The 24,403-nt window shown below is 42.0% G+C and overlaps 1 protein-coding gene across 1 annotated transcript; it reads right to left on the bottom strand.

Annotated features, from left to right (window-relative positions):
* Positions 1-157: 157 nt before the first annotated feature.
* B3GAT2 (beta-1,3-glucuronyltransferase 2) lies at positions 158-24,403 on the bottom strand. Its single transcript, XM_058176506.1, has 4 exons — positions 23,213-24,403; positions 5,081-5,225; positions 390-538; positions 158-293 (listed from the first exon to the last, which is right to left on the bottom strand). Exons 1-4 carry the CDS (start codon positions 23,765-23,767, stop codon positions 207-209), a joined length of 936 nt encoding a protein of 311 aa, XP_058032489.1. The 5' UTR covers positions 23,768-24,403; the 3' UTR covers positions 158-206.

Below are 24,403 nucleotides of genomic sequence, written 5' to 3'. Positions count from 1 at the left end.
GGAACAGTTAGAAAATTAAAGCAGGACAGAGAAATGCATGCAAAGTAAGTGAAGTCTAAGTAGACACGTCTTCAGCTATCTGCCAGTAGTCTTCCATTAGGCTGCCAAAGGCTGCAGTTGTACAATAGCAATTTGTACAGTATGAATATGGTAAGCATGTCTGACGTATCCATTAATTATGGCATGTCCCATTTAGGCCGACGGGGTCACACTTCAATTCTGATATTGTCCAGGTGATACTTTGGCTCATTAGCTAGATTTACCTTTTCTGTTCTAGTATGCCATACGAGAACCTGGAAAAAGTTGAACAAGAACATTAGTTGGCATTTATTCTCTACAAGTTGACTTGTGGGGGCTAACATCCATTGTGGAAATAACAACATTGATACCTTTGTGCAGTTGCTGGCTTTGGGTTCCAGTTCCTCCATTGTGGTAATCTGCCTTAGAAAGTCAGATTCCTGCATCCCAGGTTGAGAGCCGTGGCGTCTAAATACAGCTTTGGGGTTGGATAAAATCACCTGAAGGCTTACAGCAAACCCTTCGGAAATCAAATATTAAAGAATTAAAATCATTTCATAAACCTTATATTGAACTCTAGAATTAATTGCGAAGGTGTGTTTAACCCTACCATTTCAAATAAGTTCCCAAGTATTTACTTGGTATCATTCAATGGTCTATCATATTGTTACTTATGCAAACTGATTGGTGTACTATAGGCCACGTTTATTCTGAAAAGTTACGAGCTGTGTTCCTCCATATCTATTTAACAACTTTATATGGTTTGTTAAAGTGTAAATAGTGACAGTCATCATAAAACAGAATTTCCATATGAGCAAAAGGGGAAATGTGAATTTTAAAAAGGTGAAATAAACCAATGATTCTTTCCTGACACCATCTTTGTAATTAATTTAAAATTTAAGCTGAAGGCAAATGTAATTGTTAAAACAAAAATAAATGTGACTGGCTGAATTTATACGTAGACCATTTTTTTAAATTTTCATTAAAACCAAAAACCTATATCACTATTTTTAATGTGTGAAATAACCTATCCTTAAATGATGTAATTCTTAAATGATGCAAAACCAGGTTCTTAAAAATTAATGCTCTAACACTGGAGGTTCTTAAGAAGAGATTGGACAACCATTTGTCTGAAATGGTGTAGAGTTTCGTGCTTGAGCAAGGCAGGGAGGAAGATCTCCCTTCCAACTGTTATTCCATAATTCCGTTAATGCTTATTACAGAGTATCTCTGGTTTTGTTAGCCTTGCCTTTCAATAATAGCTGATACGTTGCAAGGAACGGCTCTGTGTAAAGTCACAGTATGCAACCTTTGAGACCCGAACCAAATTATACTTTTGAATGAGACAGTATTAAATGGTTGGAAAGTAATCTCATTAACATCTTAACTGACTTTAAATGCAAAGGCAAATCTCGTTTTTGTCTTGGTTCCACTACTTTTTAGAAAAGTAGCCATTTGCCTTCCATCCTCCATAATAAACTTAGCCAATAGTCCAGGTAATTTTGTGCAGCGCTGGAATACAAATGGCATTTCATCCTTAACATTATTTCTGTTAAAAGCTTTTAGCTTAATTGTGAGGGGTATGGCAAACATTAGTTCCATTTAAATGAATATATTTTGAAAGAATGTTACATTTGAAACAAAGTAATCATATATGATGAGATCCTTGGCACCCGGCAACTGCTCATACTTAAGTTTGAAATTGGTGTAGGAGGTGCTTTTAAAAGATGCTTATCACAGCTGAAGACTACAATCTTTATAAGATACCATTGCTGTTAGAAGTCAGAAAGTTCTTAAAAGATACAAGAACAAAAATAGCTATTCCCTACATTTGTCAGTATTCTTATTCTTGCATCCATTTTGTTAGCTGTAATGGAACCCTTCTACAAGAGTTATGAATTAGAAACGACCTGAAATATAAAGAAGTACTGTCATCTGAGTAACACACTGCACAATCTCTTGCGCAACATCTCAGCATTTATGGGGCTACAAAGTTTAGTACTGCACCATCTCTTATAGATGTTTTTCACTAGTTCTGAAGGAAGGTGATTGGACTGACAAGGGAAGGAGAAAGAAAAATTAATTTATGGAAATGTTTCTAATATTCTGTTGCTCCTGACTGATGAACATTACTTTCTTTTTATCATCTTTAAGTTATTACTGGGAGTCTTAGCATTCTGATTGAGTATCCTATTCCCCGCGCACAGAACTCCTTACCGCCACTATCCAGACAAGTCGGTAGTCTGCATTCTTTCAAATAAAACTGCAGCTAGAACTAGGTATAGGGTAATGGCAGCCTGAAGGCAACCAGTTGGCTTTCAAAATCTTAAAAAGAGTTAAATATACCTTTAATAGTCTTATTAATTTTAAAAATAATACGAACTAGTACCAGATATTTATGGAATAATGTAACTCTTCCCACTGAGTGGGAAGTTAGAGATGGCCTTTGGTTTCATTTATGAACAACCTACTTAATATAGGAATTAATGTGTGAAATCTGAGCTACAATCTGCGACAACTGTGTTTGCTGCACATAATGTAAAATAAGGAAAATGCACATAAGGAAAATTCTAGAGCTGTTGAAAGAAATTGGGGAAAAAAGCAGTGTTATAAACATCCTGGAATATGTCTACAGGAAATCATCTTCACAACTCTGCCAAAAGGGGGGGGGGGGAATCCCCAGGCATTGAGCTCAATTTAAGGATGGCTTTATTTTTTAATGGGAAGCCACATCTAGATACAGCTTCACAAAATGGCTCTGTTCAACTGTTTAAATAATATCTTTACCTGGTTTTGGAGTAAGTAAGGTGTTTTATAAAAACACCAACCTTCTACTCCATAACCTTGTTAGTGTCAGTGTTATCCTCAAACAACCTGGGACTTTTTGGAGCTAAACTGACTTTTCATGCCTCAGCTATGTCATCTGAACAAGGTAGGAGTATGAATCTGCTCTTCCTACTTCCAAATACCAATAGTTTTATCAGCTTGCTTCATTGGAGCTCTAAGGACTCGGACTGCCAGTTGAGTGGGGCATCAGTTATCAAGTGCCATTAGCACAGAGGATAAATCAACTCACCAAGAGAGCAGCTTGATCAGGGAAGTCATGTAAATCTAGTCCCTGAGGCATCTTCATACAGGATTGATGCATATGACGGCCTACATTCAATCGAGTTCCAAGTTGGCTTCCACAGAGTATCCCGTCTAAGAATTTTGACAGTCACCTGTATGACTGAATGCAAGCTATAGACCTGATTCACACACTGTACTAACTAGGTCATAATGTGATTTGGTTAATTTTGGCCTAGTGCGGGGGTCTGCAAACTTGGCTCTTTTAAGACTTGTAGATTTCAACTCCCAGAGTTCCTCACTCTGGGAGTTGAAGTCCGCAAGTCTTAAAAGAGCCAAGTTTGCAGACCCCTGGCCTAGTGCATTACATAAATTAGGCACTGTTTACAAAGCGTATTTCCGCATTACTTATTTATTATGATAATTTATATCTTGTCTTTCAATGTAACCATCTTCCCAAAGCAGTTTACAAGCAATATAACAATTTTAAATGAAGGCATTTATAGAATCCTTCCCATAGAATAATTTTTAGTAAGAGCCTGAAGAAAGGGAGAATATAAGTTGGGGAAATTCAGCAAATTATGTTTTATTCAATCAATATGATTAAATGAACTAGCTTAGGGCATTGGACCATTTCAATTTCCTCAATATTACTCATAATTAAAAAGTACAGAAGCTGGTGCTGGAGTGAAGTAACCCTCAGTAATTCTCCCACTATTGTTATTTTAATTTGCTAAGCATTTTATAGGAAGTTTTTAATAAGTTAGATCATTTCACCAGCAATGCATGAATAAATTGCAAAGCAGGAAATATAAATCATTTGTCTGTATGGCCCCTTCCTTCATGCTCACCACTCTTCACACTCCCATGAATCAAAATTCAAAACTTTATAGTTGTGCAAGCATAGATCTGTGACGGCATCAAAAGCAATTTTGGCAGAATTTGAAATGCCTTTAGCATAAACAAGAGACTGACCAAGCATGCAGGCTAACAGATAGAACTATGTAGTCTGTGATACAGCTGAAGATTGACAAGATTAATTTTTGAAGTCTTCCTGCTTTCCTGGCTATTGTCAATTTCTCCCTTATGCAAAGCATTTTCAAGCTATTATCTGCCCACAAGTTCTAACCATGTTTTCTGGCAAATTGTGCACAATTATTCATCTTTTTGATGAACTAGCAGTTTTTACACTTTTAAGTCACTGCAAGAGCCTCTTGGTGGAATACTGGCAACAATATGCTGCTTTGCAAGGCAGTTTCTAGATTAGGGATCCTTTAAAAAAAAAAGCATCAGCATAGATAGAATAAAATTGGCCTTTGGAGTATTGTGGTATGCCGGCCAAGATGTCTGATTCGATTCAATTCAATTCAGAATTGAATTGAGCAGGGAATTCTGAATATCATCTGGATACAAATGAACCTGGCAACCTTGGCTGTTCCTTCAATTCTTTACTAAAAATGTTACATGTAGGCTTTCATTGAACAAACCTGGGATGAGTGGCGATCTATTAAAAGAGATCATTGAATGTTGTTAGGATGCTCCTGACAATAACGGACAGTTAAAGTTACAAAATTAAAATCCAAAGTTTATTAATCCCAGCAATTTCTACAAACTTCTGTTTGATCCTCTTGCAGATTGGAAAGGTGCTGCTGATAAATAAGCATTTTATAAAAGCTGAAGCTACCAGAATTCTAAGTCGGGGGTCTCCAACTTTGGCAACTTTATGCCTGTCCGACTTCAACTCGCAGAATTTCCCAGCCAGCTTTGCTGCTGGGGTTGAAGTCCGACAGGCTTTGCTGGCTGGGGAATTCTGGGAGTTGAAGTCTGATAGGCTTAAAGTTGCCAAGGTTGGAGACCCCTGTTCTAAGTGACTCTACTCACCATAAGGCCCAGGAGTTTACAGGTTTGTACATATCACTTCAGTAACTACCATAGAAGTTTAATATCTAGTTTGCCCGTTCTACCCTAATAGCTGAGATTCTAAAGAGATACTCACCTGCCATATCAATGGCGAAAGGCCTACCTGCCCTCCAACCAGTGTACCAGCCAACCACTTTGCCTTTTTCCACAATTGGGCGCTCGTACCGTCGGCCTCCCACTAGCCCTACGGGCCATACAGAGACTTTGCTAGTGGTACGCATCTGAAGGAAGAAAGAACATCTTTTTCAAAATAGGTTCTTTACAAAGACACCGTGGAAAGAATAGTCACAATTTTTAATGACAGGGCTCTTAAGTATCATTTCTTTCCTTACCAAATGCCTTCCACCTATAATCTAACTATGAAGTTTCTCAACTCTGCTTCAGGAAAATGTGGTAACTTCAAGCCTTTCTCTAAACCAATCTTTCTCAAGCTTAGCTACTTTTAAGATATACCGTAGCAGTAGGCTGACTGGATAATTCTGAGTATTGAAATCCACACATCTTTTAAGTTGCCAAGATTCAGAAATGCTGTCCTAAACTTTAATTAGCACTATCAACAATTCTGGGCAATGGGCAAATAAGCAACTGCAATTAGTCGCAAACAGAAGAACACGCCACTACATGTTTACTGGACCCGTGTCCTTCCTGGCTGGTACTGGCCACTCAGGAAGTGACACGAGGCTGGCTCCAGGGGATTATCAACGCTTCTTTGTTGGAAGGGGTTTTCCCTGCCGCCTTGAAAGAGGCGGTGGTGAGACCCCTCCTCAAGAAGCCCTCCCTGGACCCGGCTATTTTGGGTAATTATCGTCCGGTCTCCAACCTTCGCTTCGTTGCAAAGGTTGTAGAGAGTGCTATGGCGCGACAGCTACCCCAATACCTGGATGAAGCCGTCTATCTAGACCCGTTCCAGTCCGGCTTCCGACCCGGATACAGCACGGAGACAGCTTTGGTCGCATTGGTGGATGATCTCTGGAGGGCCAGGGACAGGGGTTATTCCTCTGCCCTGGTCCTATTAGACCTCTCAGCGGCTTTTGATACCATCGACCATGGTATCTTGCTGCGCCGGTTGGGGGGATTGGGAGTGGGAGGCACCGTGTATCGGTGGTTCTCCTCCTATCTCTCTGACCGGTCGCAGACGGTGTTGACAGGGGGGCAGAGGTCGACCGCGAGGTGCCTCACTTGTGGGGTGCCGCAGGGGTCGATCCTCTCGCCCCTTCTGTTCAACATCTATATGAAGCCGTTGGGTGAGATCATCAGTGGCTTTGGGGTGAGATACCAGCTGTACGCTGATGACACTCAGCTGTACTTTTCCACCCCGGGCCACCCCAATGAAGCTGTTGAAGTGCTGTCCCGGTGTTTGGAAGCCGTACGGGTCTGGATGGGGAGAAACAGGCTCAAGCTTAATCCCTCCAAGACGGAGTGGCTGTGGATGCCGGCACCCCGATTCAGTCAGCTGCAGCCGCAGCTGACTGTTGGAGGCGAGTTATTGGCCCCAAAGGATAGGGTGCGCAACTTAGGTGTCCTCCTGGATGAACGGCTGTCGTTTGAAGATCATTTGACGGCCGTCTCCAGGAGGGCCTTCCACCAGGTTCGCCTGGTTCGGCAGTTGCGCCCCTTCCTTGATCGGGATGCCTTGTGCACAGTCACTCATGGGCTCGTTACCTCTCGCTTGGATTATTGTAATGCTCTCTACATGGGGCTCCCCTTGAGGTGCACTCGGAGGCTTCAGTTAGTCCAGAATGCAGCTGCGCGGGTGATAGAGGGAGCTTCACGTAGCTCCCGCGTAACACCGCTCCTGCGCAGACTGCACTGGCTACCTGTGGCCTTTCGGGTGCACTTTAAGGTTTTGGTTACTACCTTTAAAGCGCTCCATGGCTTAGGGCCTGGGTACTTACGGGACCGCCTGCTGTTACCGCATGCTTCCCACCGACCCATACGCTCTCACAGAGGGACTTTTCAGGGTGCCGTCCGCCAAGCAATGCCGGCTGGCGGCCCCCAGGGGAAGGTCCTTCTCTGTGGGGGCTCCCACACTCTGGAACGAACTTCCCCCGGGTTTACGTCAAATACCTGACCTTTGGACCTTCCGCCGCAAACTGAAGACACATCTTTTTATTCGCGCGGGGCTGGCTTAAATTTTATTGATTTTTAAATTTTCTATTATTAATTTTAAGGGTTTTTAGTTTTTATATATTTTAAAGTTTTTTAGGCCAATTATAAAATAAGTTTTTTTATTTGTATTTTAAATTGTATATTGTATTGTCTGTTTTTACTTTGGCTGTACACCGCCCTGAGTCCTTCGGGAGAAGGGCGGTATAAAAATCGAATAAATAAATAAATAAAAGAAAGGGCTTTAGAGCTGGAGTGTCCAACTTTGCGAACTTCAAGACTCGTGGACTTCAACTGCCAGAATTCCCTAGCCAGCCATCTTAAAGTTGCCACGGTAGAGGACTATAAGGGGCGTGCATAAGAGCACAATAGTGCCTACCGTTCCTGTCCTATTGTTCCCTTCATATCAAATTAATATTATTGATGCATATTTTTTTACTTATATATTTTCTTCAATACATGTTGTTTTATCTATGACAATTGTTTGTGTATACTGTTGTGACAAAAAAAAAAAAAAAAAGGTTGGACACCCGTTTTAGAGCAGCAGCCCTCAAACTTTTGGGCACCAGGGACTGGTTCTGAGGAGAGAGGTTTTTCTGTGGACTGGAGGGGATGTGGTTTCACATGCTGCCTGCATGTACAGGCTTTTGCTCATTTCCTCAGCCTGTTTCCTGGGATGCCGTGGCCTAGGAAACTGGTCAGACCAGGGGTTGGGGACCCCCTACTTTAGGGGGTGACTAGAGGAGGCAAGCAGTCAAGCACAATGTTTGGGCAGCTTGTTCTTAAGGGCTAAATTGTTAGATTTATTGTAGTCATTTTAGCATGATCAGATCTTTTTGGAATTCACGTTTATGTGACGTAGATCTATAGAGGGAAAGTTCAACTTTACTAAATTCAGGATGAGATATCTATTCTGAAAGGGATATCATCAGGGGTGAAATCCAGCAGGTTCTGACAGGTTCTGGAGAACTGGTAGCAGAAATTTTGAGTAGTTCAGAGAACCGGCAAATACTACCTCTGGCTGGCCCCAGAGTGGGGTGGGAATGGGGATTTTGCAGCATCCTTCCCTGAGGAATGGGATGGGAAGAGATTTTGCAGTATCCCTCCCCTGCCATGCCCAAGCCATGCCCACCAAGCCACACCACGCCCACCAAGCCACGCCCACAGAACCGGTACTAAGAAAAATTGGATTTCACCACTGGATATAATGGTACAAACTTTTTCTAGATGGAAGATCCCATTAAGAGTCATACTCCAAAATGTAGTTTATAGCTTATAGCTTGTAGTTTATATATATATATGTAGGTCTTTGGTTATTCGGGTTTTCTCCCGCGTAAAATTGGAAGTGTCTTGGCGACGTTTCAACGAAGTCTCATTCGTCATCTTCAGGCTGGTGTTTACAGCTTCATGCTTCTAGGAGCAATGTGTGATCGCAGCTGTTTATACATACATACATACATATATGTATATATACACACACACACACACACACACACACACACACACACACATATATATATATATATTTCATTTCTATTTACATTTAATGATCGTAACTGCTAATTTCACCAGGCTAGAAAGTGTGAGACTGAGCGTTCCAGTATCACCTTAGGTATGAAGCCAGTTGGGTGACTTTGGGCCAGTCACTTTCTCTCAGCCCGAGGAAGGAGGCAAGTGCAAGCCATTTCTGAAAAACCCTGCCAAGAAAACTGCAGTCTCTGACAATTGGACATAACTGAATGGAAGAAAAAATATAACATTCTATTTTTTTTTCATAGAATTAGGAGAGATCATTGTAAACTTTTATATTCACAAAATAATAAAACGTAATCACTGGCATGAACCTTGGAGATCATGAAGTCTAATCCCTTTGCCAACGCAAGATTCATTTTAAAAAGCTATCATTGAAGGATTATGCCAACAATCCGTGTCTAGATGTCTTCAAGAGGACTACATTTTGTCATAACCCGGTAAGCCATATGGAAGAGCACCAAGGAATATCCCAGAAGACAACAGCAAAACCTTCCTATAAAACTGCCAAGAAAATTACATGGACATGAAGTCAATTCAAAAAAGACATTTTTTTAAAGGTTGGTAAACAGATAATTCTTTGTGTTAAATATTTAAGATGTAAATACTATGCCTTGGAACTATTGCTGCCACCAAGGCATTATAAAACATTATACTAGCTTCTTGTACTTAATAAAATGCAATACAGGCATTTGGGTAAACCTCTCATGCATTATTTAACCTTCCTCGAAAACCAATTTGGTACAGAGCTTTAGAAACATAAAAAAGAGAACACCATTAAAAAAAAAACCTGAATAATCAAAACCTGGTTTACTAACAAATTGAAAAGTATACTCTGCTTCAGCTGATTATATAAAACCAAGATTTTTCTCTTAGTTCTTAATGCTTGCTCAGCTTTCAATGCCCCAATGTAAAGCCATTTTCTTCATTCATTGTGAACATAGACCTACTTTCCTGCAGGCCTGTGCATAACAAACATATAGTAGATAATAATAAATATGTCTGTAAAAACCTTGAACCAAAGAGCCATCTGCTCATTAGGTTTTTAAACAAAACACCTTTTTAAGTCCCTCTGCTTGGCTTCTACTTTTTTTTATTATTTTGGATATTTTCTCCCAGGATTGAACGCATGAATGGTTCTTCTTCAGATGGAGCTATGGACTCTTTCTGAAGGAAGAGTCACATAAAAATGAACAAATGACAACCAATTAATGTTACCTTTTGGCTCCTTTGTCATTCGAAAAGTAGCTTCCCTTAATTCAAGCAATTGTTTCCAATCCAACCAATGTTTACTCGCCTGTTGCTTTCACATCACTTACTATAGGTAGTCCTTGACTTACAACCATTCTTAACAACAATTAGAAATTACGGCACCACTGAAAAAAGTCTTATGACTGATTTATGACCATTGTAACATCTTCAAAGACTTGTGATCAACATTTGATTGCTTGGCAACTGGCATGTATTTACAACAGTGGCAACGTCCTCTGTTCATGACCTTCCCAGGGGGCTTCTAACAAACAAAACCAATGGGGAGGGGAGACCAGATTCACTTAATGACTGTCATTCACTTAACAGCTGCAGCAAAAAAGATTGTAAAAACAGGCATGACTCAATATTGACGGGATGCATCAATAATGCATCCCATAGCAATAGAAATTCCAGTTCCAATTGTGGTCATAAGTCATTACCAATATAATATAGCCGTGATGGCGAACCGGTGGCACGCGGAGCCATATCTGTGGGCACGCGAGCATTGCCCTAGCTTAGCTCCAGCAAGCATGCCCGCACCAGCAAACTGATTTTCAGTCTTCTGGACCCCCAGAAGTTGGGAAACGGGCTGTTTCTGGCCTCCGGAGGGCTTCCGGGAAGATGGGGAAGGCCGTTTTTGTCCTCCCCAGGCTCCTAGAAAGCCTCTGAAGCCTGGAGAGAGCGAAAAAAGGGCCTTCTGGGCATCAGGAAATGGGCCGTTTCCAGCCTCCAAAGGGCCTCCAGGGAGATGGGGAAGGCTGTTTTCACCCTCCCCAGACTCCAAGAAAGCCTGTGGAGCACGGGGAGCATGGGGGGGGTGTCTCACGTGCATGTGCGGGGGGGGGCATGCAGAGGCATTGAATTATGGGTATGGGCACGCACACGTGCTCCCCCCCTACGCTCCCCCCGCTTTTGGCATGCGACAGCAAAAAGGTTAGCCATCACTGTACTATAGAGTGGTGCAACTCTTAACAGAAAACTCAGAATCAAGAGCACTACGACTTCATACTCTGTAGTGGTCTAGTGTCCAGTTCTGGCCCAGATGATTTGAAGTTTAAGGACATACCCTGTTTCCCTGAAAATAAGACCCAACCAGAAAATAAGCCCTAGTATGATTTTTCAGGATTCTCATAATATAAGCCCTACTCCCAAAAATAAGCCCCAGTTAAGATTGTCAGCAGACAGAGGCATTTAGTACTATGTTTCCCCCCAAGGAGCTGCTGATCCAGTTCTACAGAGGCATTATTGAGTCTGCCATTTGCACCTCTATAACTGTCTGGTTTGGTTCTGCAACCCAACAAGACAGACAGAGACTTCAGAGAATAATTAGAACTGCAGAAAAAATAATTGCTACTAACCTGCCTTCCATTGGGGACCTGTATACTGCACGAATCAAGAAGAGGGCCGTGAAAATATTTATAGATCCCTCACATCCTGGACATAAACTGTTTCAACTCCTACCCTCAAAACGACGCTATAGAGCACTGCACACCAGAACTAGACATAAGAAGTTTTTTTCCGAACGCCATCACTCTGCTAAACAAATAATTCCCTCAGCAATGTCAAACTATTTACTAAATTTGCACTATTAATCTTCTCATCGTTCCCATCACCCATCTCCTTCCACTTATGACTGTATGACTGTAACTTTGTTGCTGGTAATCCTTATGATTTATATTGATACTGATTGTTTCCTGATTGCTTATTTGTAGCCTATATTAAGTGTTGTATCATTAAGTGTTAAATTTGTACCCTATGATCATCATTAAGTGTTGTAAGTGTTGTACCTTGATGAAGGTATCTTTTCTTTTATGTACTCTTGAGAGCATATGCACCAAGACAAATTCCTTGTGTGTCCAATCACACTTGGTCAATAAAATTCTATTCTATTCTATTCTAAATAAGACCTAACCAGAAAATAAGCCATAATGCATCTTTTGGAGCAAAAATTAATATAAGACCCAGTCTTATTTTGCAGGAAACATGGTATTTAACAAAATGCCAGAAGGTGTACAATGTCTTTGTTCCATTATGGAATTCCTTCACTAACCACACTCACTGATTCACAGCCTGCCTCCCACCTCACTTGTAAACATAACTCCAAGGCTTTGAACTGAAGATATAGCAGGACAGCATGCGCTGTGGCCTTATTTTTCAGTCCAGTGTCTTTTCTCCATAAAAACGGTGATTGATGAGGGTGAAGCATCCGTGCCACTGCTCCAATCAGACTCACAGTGCCTTAAGTCATTTAATGGCATCTTTGTGCAGGAATTTGCCAGAATTTGTTAAATATGATCAGCTCCTGTAACAAGACTTGTTTGTCTGGATGATTATAGGGATAGGGGATGGGGATTATTTGATACAATATGACATGGCACATTACCATTACAGTGTGTAAATCATGGCTTATACTTTGGCATTCCTTATTTAATCCAAGGTCTGGTTAAAACAAAACAAAACACCATGTCTTGTTCCACAAACCATTGTTAAAAATGCAGCTAGAATCTGCTAAAGCTATATTTCGAAGACTTCTTTTCAATGCAATCCTTAAGAAGACGAACGCCACAACTGTTGTTGCCTTATGCATGGGTGTCCCTCAGTTTCTAGAGAAGGGGTGTGAAACTGGCGGCCCGCGGGCTGGATGCATCCCACGCATAGGCCACGCCCACCCTAATGCCACGAACGTGAAACAGTGACTTTGACACCTGTGTTCTACAGCATTTTTGATCATGTTTGAAGGTATCCCAGCTCCAACAGTGGCTTTTCAGCAATGGGAGAAACTAACCACATGTTAACATCTAAGGTAGGTTGGTCTGATCTGCAACGGTCCCCCACCCCGCACCTACCCATACAAGTATCAATGGGGACAAGAGAATCTCTAATAAATTCTGGCCCTTCACAAAATATTTTCCAGATTTTGTAAAGAGCCCTGGAGTGGTATCCTATTTATACTCCTACCTGTATTTGATTTGTAAAAGCTTGCCACTGCAGGGAGCTTGTGAGAGCTGGTTTAAGGAATCATGAATGCAGTGGCTATAAAACATCTGTTAGGCTGCTCACAGTTCTCTAATAGAGCTATTGAGACCAGAGAGTGGTATTGCTTCTTAATCAACTTGTGGGGGAGGAAAGGGGAAAGAACAGTAACCTGACCTCAGTAACACACCATCTTCACTCCATTCTGACTCCAAAATATGAGCTAGACCTAACTGCCTGTCTTCTATGGAGACTTAGCAAGTTTCTGAGAGCAAAACCTCAAATGACGGAAGAACCAATTGTGTATATAAATTGTGCTTGCTGAATCCCTCTCTCTGTTTAAAGAATGGTTGTTGTTTCCCAAGAATGAAAGTGCAACCTTATATACTACAGAATTCTTGCATAAAGATAAGTGACAGTAAAGGTGAATTCTATTGTATCATCTATTATAGCAACTGCAGTTTTTGTTGTATCACATTTCATGAATTATCTTAATTCATCCGAAAAAAAAGTCAATCCATAAAGAAAACACTGGAGATCAATATCTGGAATAAATAATTTTAAAGACATTTTCTAAGACTTAACTTGTTTTAGTCCATAAAATGCTAAGAATTTCAAATTAAAAAAACAAGATTGAAGCCTAGTGGCATTAGGCTTGTAAACTTCCTTGGCAATCCATTCCAAAAGCAGGAAGAACTTTTTAAAATATGTGTAAAAACACCCTATTTAATTCAAAACTCCAAAAATTACATTCTCAAAAAGGTTTTGTTTGAAGCAAACAAATTAATGAATTGGGGGGGGCATAAATTAAATAGGGAGTTTCTGAAAGTTAAAATGACAATTTTGAATCAAGTGCAATTGAAATTCTATAAACAAAACTTTTAACTTCTCAATTGAAAATACAGGTAGTCCTCAACATAAGATCACAATTGGGAGCCAAAATTTTCATCGCTAACCAAGGTGGTTGTTAAGTGAGTTGTGTCCAATTTTACAACCTTTTTGCCACAATTGTTAAGTGGATCATGAAGTTGTTTAGTGAATCCCTCAACAAACAAACTTTGCTTGTTGGACGCTGGCTAGGAAGATCACAAATGGTGATCATGTGACCACGGGATGCCACAACAGATGTAAATACAAGCTGTTTGCCAAACACTCACATTTTGTTCACATGACTATAGGGATGCTGTGATGGTAATAAGTGCGAGGATCTGGAGATATAATCCAAGTGTCATTATATTTTTTACAATAAGTCTCCTTCTTCCAAGTAGAACTTGAGGAAATTTTAGTAGCTACTGAATTCAGTTAATTGAAGTAATACAAATAGGGACCAAAACCACAAGTTAAAAGTGACTTCCATTCTGCTGAACTAAAAAATTAACATTTTCTTAAAGGAGTGAACTGATGCCTAAAGAGCAAAGGAAGTGTGAATAATTGAATAAGCAGTGTTGGCCTTTACAGATCCATATCCAGCAAGGCCCAAACATGTTCATATTTTTATACTTTAAGAATCATGCTGAAATTATCTATTAGTTTTAAATGTGAGGGTAGTCTGAGGAGAACTTATTTCATTTATTCTCTGGACAATATTTTATCTACTATGATCCTAAAATGTTGCTTGACCTTTTCATGTCATTGAAAATTAATAAGGTATCTCATGACTTGTATGTTTTTAAAAACAAGCCTCCATGTTACTTCAACATAAATTTTAAAAACCACTGAGAAGCAATGCATAACTTATCTTAAGATGGTGGCACGGTGGTTGGCACGGTGGTTAGAATACAGTACTGAAGGCTACATCTGCTGACTAACGGCTGCCTGCAATTTGGCAGTTCAAATCTCACCAGGCTCAAGGTTGACTCAGCCTTCCATCCTTCCGAAGTGGGTAGAATGGGGACCCAAATTGTTGGGGGCAATATGGTGACTCTGTAAACCGCTTAGAGAGGGCTGTAAAGCAGGGGCCTCCAACCTTAACAACTTTAAGACTTGTGGACTTCAATTCGCAGAGTTCCTCAGCCAGCAAAGCTGGGAGTTGAAGTCCACAAGTCTTAAAGTTGCCAAGGTTGGAGACCCCTGCTGTAAAGCACTGTAAAGCGGTATATAAATCTAAGTGCTACTGCTATTGCTACTTACAAAGGGAGACAATAAAAATGAAGTCATATTGGAAGCCAGTATGACTTACTGCTGACCTAGAGATAAAACAAGATGGCAGGGCCACACATAGTCTACGCATGGGAATATGGACCCAGGAGGAAGTTACATCAAGGAGACATCATGAATAGTATTAAAAAAAACCGAGACATGTCCTTGGAGTCAGACAATGTACAAACTAAGTAATAAATGTTAGGGTCAGCGCACACACCTAGCTTCATGACTCTCCCTTGGCTTAGCATGCAAGAACATCACCAATCACTCAGGCCTGATTAGCAGGAAAGAACATATTAAATTCTTCTTAGGGTGATAGATATTAAAAATGCTTAGAATTAGATTTGGAGTTAATCAGTTTTTGTTAATTCTGTACAGAGTTTTAAGGAGGGTAACATTTGGATTACAGCCTGAAACAGTTTGCCCAGTATGTATACTTGTTGTATCTCTGCGTAATAAAGCCATACATACCCGTATCTCAATGATGCACTTAAGGATTCTATATACCAGTGTTGCAAAAGAGCAGAGGTACTCCCTGGATTATGACTCTACTTAGGGCTGGAATTTTGGTCACTACCAGTAAATGAAGTAATTGATAAGTGAAACATCACATGTTGTGCTACTTAGCAACAGCAGTTCCAGCAGTCCCTGGTTACAGTTATTAACTGTATTGCATTGACTACTGCAATGCTCTCTACATGGGGCTCCCCTTGAAGAGCACCCGGAGACTTCAGCTAGTTCAGAACGCGGCTGCGCGGGTTATTGAGGGAGCGGTTCAAGCTCCCACATAACACCTATCCTGCGCAGACTGCACTGGCTACCTGTTGTTTTCCGGGTGCGCTTCAAGGTATTGGTTACCACCTTTAGAGCGCTCCATGGCTTAGGACCGGGATATCTACGGGACCGTCTACTGCCGGCCTCTATCTCCCATCGTCCGGTGCTTTCCCACAGAGAGGGACTCCTCAGGGTGCCGTCAGCCAAACAGTGTCGACTGGCGGCCCCCAGGGGGAGGGCCTTCTCTGTGGGGGCTCCGACCCTGTGGAACGAACTTCCCCTCGGACTTCGACAACTACCTGACCTTAGGACCTTTCGCCGTGAACTTAAAACTTATTTATTTCGTATGGCTGGACTAGCTTGATTTTTACCTTTAAATTTTAATTGAATTTGATGGGTTTTTAAAGTTTTGTAATTTTATGGGGGTGTATGTTATTTTAATATTTGGGCAAATTTAAATCAGTTTTTTAAGGGATGTTTTAACTATTGTGTATATCTGTATTTTATCTGCCTGTTCACCGCCCTGAGTCCTTCGGGAGAAGGGCGGTATACAAATTAAAATATTCATTCATTCATTCATTCATATTCATTAAGTGAGCACCAAGTGGCTATTAAGGAACTGTGTCTTGCAACCTCCTGATGGCTTCCACCTTGGCTCTGCTTGTTGGAGGCCTACTGGGAAGGTTGCATATGGTAGTCACATCTCCCATCTCCCGAAAGCTCATACACCAATCCAAACCATTCTCAGCTTGGTCTCTCTCACCCTTGAGCCTCCATTCTTCCAAGGCAAGGGAAGACATCACTGAATGTAATGGTATGTGGGAATATGAGAAAGACCTTTGATTAATGACTCCTGTGATCCTCACTTAACAACGGCACCCAGGATTGCTAGAATGGCCATCACTAAACAATGTGGTCATGTGACAGTATGCTTTACAACTGCATCACATCAAGAGCATTGCCATCATAACCTGAGGACTACCTATAGTTCAGGTAACACTGAAAGAATGACAGCATTATATGGAACATACAGGTTCTACCTTTACCAGCAATAAAGTGATTATAGAGCCATGGTGGCACAGTGGTTAGATTGTCAGTATTGCAACGTAACTCTGCCCATTACCAGCAGTTCGATTCTCACTGGCTCAAGATTAAATCAGCCTGCCATCCTTCCAAAGTCAGTGAAATGAGGACCCGGATTGTTGGGGGCAATATGCTGACTGTAAACCAGTTAGAGAGGATTGTAATTACTGTGAAGCAGTATATAAGTCTAAGTGTTATTACAATTGTTATGATTAATGGAAAACAGTATTTTATCACAAAAGTTCAGTACTTTTAACATTCTAAAGAATCACTACAGTAATAAAGCCAAATACTCAACAGATACCTGTGATTTTAGATCATAAATAACATCCTGGTTTTGCTCCTTCTACCATAGTCTTTTAAAATGTTATGCTAGAATTACGTTCTATAATTGGTCTTTCCTATTCTCAAAAGGCAACTTTGAGTTATGTCAGACTATTTACAGATGGTAAGACCGAAACAGAGAACTCAAATTGGAACTACGGAACTCATATTACCATGGCAACCATTCAACCCCAATTCAGGAATTGATCATTAGTATAACAAATGGATAGTGAGATAGCACAGTCAATCTGTTGTGAACTTTTATCAAAACAAACACATGCAGAGGCAAAAATATTATGTACTTTTTTCAGATTTGGGGGCAGAAGCTGCTACACATTTTACAAAATTCTAGAATTGGAAGGGTCCATTTTGGTTGTTGGGTTCGAGTTAAAGCACTGAAAATATCCAGTATCTAATTTCTTCAATTGTTTTGTTGTCTTATTGTTAAAGATGTTTTTTCATCTAACATTTCATTGGAATGTGTAATTTAAATTCATTATTTTGTGTCCTGCATTCTTGAATGATTGAGAACAGCTCTTAAATTTCTTTTGTGTGGCATCTTTTCAGATACTTAAAAAGTATCATATATAAAAATGTTAATGGCTATTGATCCCAGGATCAAACCTGATGCAATTCACTTGATAACTCATTTCAGTTTTACAAGGAAGACATTATTGGTGGCTGGTGTTTGAATTAGCTGTGGTTCACTGTATAAACATTATCATCCAACCCATCTTTAACTAATTTGCTCATCTGAATGTCAAGGGATACTTTATCAAATACTAGCTGGACACCTGTGCTTCACTACGAAAATATATGAGGACCCAGATTGTTGGGGGGGCAATAAGTTGACTTTGTAAAAATATACAAATAGAATGAGACTATTGCCTTATACACTGTAAGCCGCCCTGAGTCTTCGGAGAAGGGTGGGGTATAAATGTAAACAAACAAACAAACAAACATATGTGCTTGGACTTGATAAATTGACACTTACAGCCTGAAACTTAATGTAGAATGTGTAACTCCGTAGCATCAGAGTGTGTTAATATAATGCAACTGGCAATTGGAACAGAGGGAGTGGGGGAGTAGATTGTCCCAGCTTGCAGCATCCATTGGTATTCATCTGGCTAGCATCCTGTCAGTGTGTGAGAGAGTTGAGGGGTGTTTGGAAACTCAAACAATATTTGCTGTGTGAGCAAGGAGACAGGAAGGAGGGTGGGCATGGCTTAGCTCAAATGTTCTGTAGTAAAGCTGCTTGCTGCTGTGAAAGTGAAACTGTAACTGAAACTCCTCTCCTCTGCTTGTGTTTTGCATTTGGAACAGATTTCAAATGGGATGTATAATAAAGGATTTCTTTTCAGATGGGGAGGCAGAGTAGAACTCCTTAGCATCAGAGCATGTTAATAATAATATACTAATGCTCTGATGGTCATTTTGAAAAATCCTTTCTTAGTGAGCACCTAGAAGCCAAGAGGAACATACGTGGCAAATTTCAAGTTTATAGGCTTTACAGTTCTGGAGATTTCGTGATTAATGCATGAATGGTTTTTGCTTTTATATATATAGATTTTGCAGGTCAAGACATTCCCATTGTCTACTAAGAACAACTATAAAAATTGAATTGAGACAATCCATCAAGACTAATTTTTGACAAACCCACTATATGTAAAATTGCTTAAAATCAATCTTTATTTTCTTTAGAAGTGTCCAAAGTGGTGTCAAACTGGTTACAGTTTCTTTTGTTCCTCTTTGTTGCTTTCCTTCACTCATCTAGTTTTTAGCTATTATCCTTAATTTCTCCAAGGTAATGAACAGACTTTCAACCAAGCCATAAGCAACTTGCTTCAATATCAATGAGACGAAATCCACAAAGTTCTAAACTCAGTCAAGTCAGAAGATATTCCTACCCTAGAATCTTAATAAGCCAGAGATGAAATTGTCCTCCATCACCTAACTCTTCACAATGTACAATCGAACCATATCCTATTCTTAAATAAATACAGATGTATAAGCAGGTGCAATATTATATCTTTCAGTATTTGAAAATGATCACTAGGTTAAAAATAGCGCAGCTATAATTCTATTACAAAAAGTATAAAACTCTCTTGAAATCCTGAATTATATCCTACCATTGTAGAAAACTGTGATCATTAATACAGTAATTTTAATGTGCTTTATTTTCCAAACAGGTTTGTTAAACTAGATTTTCTCCCAATTTATCAAATATTCTTGGTTCTCACTGGAAACCAAAAGAACTTAGAACAAAAATCTTGTTGTTTGCTTCAGAAAGATAAATTCTTGAATCATCAGAATGGGATGTATAATAAAGGAGAAATACAATATTCCACTCTGCGCACTTTCATAGTGTTTCATAGATAACTGAAAATTTAAAAATGCAAACCAGATATTGCTCCAAAAGAGATGCTCAGTCTCTGTTCCCATTTTTTTTCTAACAGACACATAGGGATAAAGACTTTATAAAGATAAAGGATTGTGGGACACTCTTCTCTTCTAAGCAAACTGCTGAGAAAGAGGAAAACCTAGTTAGTTGCCTGCTAAATTTAGCAGCAGTAATGCATAAATGCAGGCTGGTTTTGAAGGAGTCTTATTTTACTCATTTAGCTTGAAAGCTACAGCTCATAATCCATTCACTAAGAAAAGGCAGAAATAGGTCATGAGAATGTTAAACATCTTTTCTTTGGTAAGCCTTGATAATGGTCCTGGTGAGGGTATCAACAGTCAAAATTGCTTTTGGAAGGATGGGAACATCAATTTCCTCTCGTGCACCTATTTTTCAGTTTGACAGGATTCCTGCCAAACAGGATATACTCAGAATTTAAGGGTTTTTTACTCTGAGAAAAAAGCAATACTGCTTTGTAAATAGATTCAGGTTTTGGAGGCAGAAAAGGCAGTGACTCAGAAATCTTTACTGTTTCCCAAGCTTTCAGTAGCCAATACAAATCCTGATGAATGATCAGTTGGAGAAAAACAATTCCCACCTTCTTTCTACTAAGGATGTAAAATGTGCCTGTGACATTCTCAAAGAGTTGCCATATATTTCTTTGGAAAGGGTGCCAGATCAATATAGAAAATACTGTTCTCTTACATCTAATTCAACTTGCCTCTGAACTACAATTCCCAGAGTATCCTCAGGGGCAGGGGGAAAACAGATCAATATAAAATTGCCTCTGTTCAGGAATGTTCCACAATCTGTATGCTTACCGTGCCCAAACAAACACAATCAACTAACCTGACCAACCTTGCAAGACAAAATATAGACGTTTCATTACCTGCACTAGGTAACATCATCAGTGCTAGTACATCACTAGCATTGTTGATGTTACTAGTGTGGGTAAGGAAACGTCTTCAAGAAAACAACCAAGTTCAGAGAGCACCAAGGACCCCTCATGTCAACCCTGAGCTACAATTTTCCTTTATTGGGACAAAATATACTGAAGACAAGTAAAGCAAAAGCTATCTTGGCTTTGTATCATCTCCTCTAAGGCCCCTCAGGATGGACTCTAGTCTGGACATTCCTAATTAACACCAGGATTCTTTTTCTAGGCAACCATCCACTGGGCTGCAGCCATCCACCGTTTTTGTCTTCTAACAAAGCCTTTTAGCCCACATGGAGCCCAGTCATTTTTAGATGACACCCAATGCCAACACTCGCCTTTGCAATACACCACTCTCCTCTCAAGACACACACACACAAAATGACTGAGATAGAAGCCAAGTGGTCTCTCAAAGCTGTGCAAAAGTGACCTTTAAACTCTTGTTTGTTTGTTTGTTTTTATATAAAAGCCTTGTTGAATTGGAAAAAAATAAAAGAGGAGAGATGGTTAACAACAGAGAAAAGGCAGGTTCATCATCGCAGATTCACTCAGCCAAGTTGTCAGTGGATCTGTATGGACTCTTTGCTGGTCTTCGCTGCATTTTCATTCATTCAGGCTTTTAAGGAGTGGAGGTTGTCTCTCCCGGGAGTTTTTAATGCCTCAGTACCACTTCAGGCAGCCCAATGTGGGAGACGTATTCACAGCAAATCACCGGTTGAAAAGGAAAGTGCATCCAGAGGGGAGGGGAAATAAGAAATGAATGCCAGAACTTTCCCTGCATTCAAGTCTTCCAAGCAGCCTCCAACAGCTTAATGGGAAAGAAACCCAAAGCAGCTAAGTGTTTTTCTTTTCAGCCACTTTCAATGAAAGCTTCAGAGCACAAAGCTGACGCACAAGGAAGGGAAGCCAAGCTCTTAAGGGAAGGAACAGCACCTGCCAAAAAGACAAGCCTGCTGAAAGAGACCCAAACTCATTTCGAACCCTGAACACATATCGGCAGGGTTGAGCAGCCTTCTGAAGAGGCTCTTGGGGACTCGATGTGCTCTGCATCTTTCCGCAGTGCCTAGCTTTAAACTATTGATTCTTAATACACTTATTTGCAAAAAAAAAAAAAAAGAGGAAACTGTTACATGCAGCTGCGGGAGAAAAAGAAGAAACTTGTCACTATATAGACTCACCAAAGCAGAAAAGAAATGCCACTCAGTTCTGTAGAACACATGAGGATTCACACATAAGTAGATGGGATTTGTAGTACAGATAAAGGAGATAGGATTTTTAAATATATATTAGAGGGTTTTTTCTTGCAATATACAATAGCTGACAAGACAACTCTTGCAAATTGCACACTTTGCTTGCTGAAGTTGATTAATCTTACTTATTCCTGCATGCATTGAAATCTCTCCTTTAAAAGGTTTCTTCCTGCCAGAGGAAAATGGGGGGGGGAGTGGAATTGGTGGGCGCTGGCTAACTCCTCCCTGTTTCTTCCAATTCTTTCCCAAATATTTCCCAAATTTTATTTAAAAGAATAAACAAAACTTCCTATTGAGAAATGATGTTGAGAAAGCCTTTCCATCCACTGCCCTGCTTTCACACCTACAATACACTACTGTACTGTCAGGAGGTCTCTGCAGAAAAGAAAGTAATCTTTCACACCAGTAAAGTAAAAAAAGAGAAGGATAGAAAGCAAAAATGAGTAATAGTTGAAACTATTTTACAAATCTCAAAATCCTATCTTAATTTTTGTTTTAATTGTTTGCTTAATGTTTTTGTGGGAAGTTACTTCAGCAAGAGAAAAGGAATCAAACTTAGTTCTTTAAAAACATCAAGGTGCCATTGCCAACACTGCAGAAAAATATCTGCATAATACAGCTAAAGGCTTGGAAGATGGGAATAATAAGTTGACGCTGAAGAAAAGAGATGAAAGGCAATTTGATGGCAAACTGTTCCTTGACACTATACAATGGGTATCCCTAACGTTTGAGGCTTTGGCTTGGAGTGAGAAAAGGATCCTGCAATTAAATCTAACTGCAGTGTCTGGTGTCTAAATTTAAGTGGAAGTTAAAATCTTCAATCTGCAACAAGGAAGGGAGGGATAAAGAAGAGGGAGAGATGGAGAGGGAGGGAGGAAGGGGAGGGAGGAATGGAGAGGGAGAGACGGAGGAAGAAGGGAGGGAGGGAGGATCTCTGCTGCTTTGCAAATAATTTTAAAAAATTATCCCCTTGTTTTTTTACACCTCACAACACTGACACTGAAATTCAGTTTTACGCTTAAGATCTTGTTGAAAGGGGCTGGAGCACATGATGCGCGGGTTCCATTAGTCGCTTAAGGAAAGCCTGTCTGTCTGAGCTGGCCGGGAGCCCCAGGTGGAGGAGGAAGCACTGGCGGGACGAGGGAAAAACCACCCGGGATTCAAATGGCGCGGAAGCGCTGGCAGAAGCGCTCATCCAAGCGGCAACTTGAAGGCCGCGAAGGGAAGGGCGAAAAGAGAGTTTTGCCCGACCGGTGCGGAGTTTCTTCTGGAGAAGCGAAACGCTCCTAAGCTGGGAGGAAGCACCGAAGGGCTCTCCTAACAGAGAGAGCCCCGTTGAAGTCGGGGTGAAGTGGGCACGCCAAGGCGGCCGCCCTCGCTCGAGGAGGGGGGGAGGGACACCGATCCTTAAGCGAAGCTCGCCTCTCCCGCCTCCGTTACCTCTTCGAAGAGCTCCAGGCTGTAGGTGTTGTCGTCGTCGGCGAAGAAAAGCACCCCCGGCTGAGGGGTCGGCAAATGCTTGTGCTTCTGGCGGATCCAGGCCAAGCCCGCGTTGCGCTGCTCCGTGGCCCTAGGCTGCCCCGGCCGCTTGTACCTGCGCGGGGTCAGCACGTGGAGGTGGGTGCAGGGCGGGCCGCCCCCTCGGCCGAGCCCCGCGGCGAAGCGGCTGACCAGTTCGGTGCCGATCGCCGAGTCCTCTACTAGGATCCAATGCAAGCGCGCCACCTGCCGGAAGGTGTTGGCCAGGCGCGTCAGCTCCGCTTTCTGGACCGGCCGGCTGTAGGTCGGCGTGATGGCATAGATGAGAGGCAGCTGCTGCAGCTCGGCCTCCCGCCACCGAGGCGCCTCCTGGCGAAGCGCGGGCTGCGGCTGCCGGGCGAGATGGGACGACGACGGACGGGGCGGCCGGTTGCCGCCGTCCGTGTCCAGCATGAGGATCACCAGCAGCACCCAAGGCAGCAGCACCAAGAAGCGGCTCAAGATCAGCGACTTCATGCTGGCGGCGCCCCGCCGCCCTCCCGCCTCGCCGCCCGGGACGCCGGCGCTACAACCCTCACAGCAGCGGCAATGGCAGCGGGGGAGAGCGGACGCCGGGCTTCCCCCGCCGGCGCCGCCTCCCCCGGCGCGGAGACTCAGCCGGTGCTGCCCTCGCCATGGAGCGGGCGGCAGGGCGCAAGGCGGGAGCCCCGCTTTCCTGGCGCTGGGAAGCTCGGCGCAGCGAAGCCGGACGGGCACCTGGCGAGGAGGGGACGGGATCGGCCGCCGTGGTCCCAACACCTTGGAGCGGGAAGTGGGCGGCGGGTGGGTGGGTGAAGGGAGATCGCGCCGAGCTCGGGCAGCCGGGATCCCGTTCTGCAAGCCTGACGGGACCGGTGACCACCCCGCGGGCGAGGCGCCTCTGGGCGGGCGAGACCCTCCTGGAACTCTCGGCTCTCTTGGCCAGAGCCCGAAGCGAGGCGGCGGAGAGGGACACGCGCTCCGGCCGCTTCCAGGAACCCCTCAGGATTTCGGCCGGCGCTTTCAGTCTTTCCGCTGCTTCCTTCTTCCTCGTTTCCCGCTCAGCATCCCTTCCCTGACGCTTTCCCCACTCCCGGAGCGGTGGGACTCTGAGAGGAACGGAACGGCGAGGGT

The sequence above is a fragment of the Ahaetulla prasina genome, chromosome 1 (assembly GCF_028640845.1).
Source record: "Ahaetulla prasina isolate Xishuangbanna chromosome 1, ASM2864084v1, whole genome shotgun sequence".
Lineage (NCBI taxonomy): Eukaryota > Metazoa > Chordata > Lepidosauria > Squamata > Colubridae > Ahaetulla > Ahaetulla prasina.
This window is presented reverse-complemented; position numbering and strand designations above follow the sequence as displayed.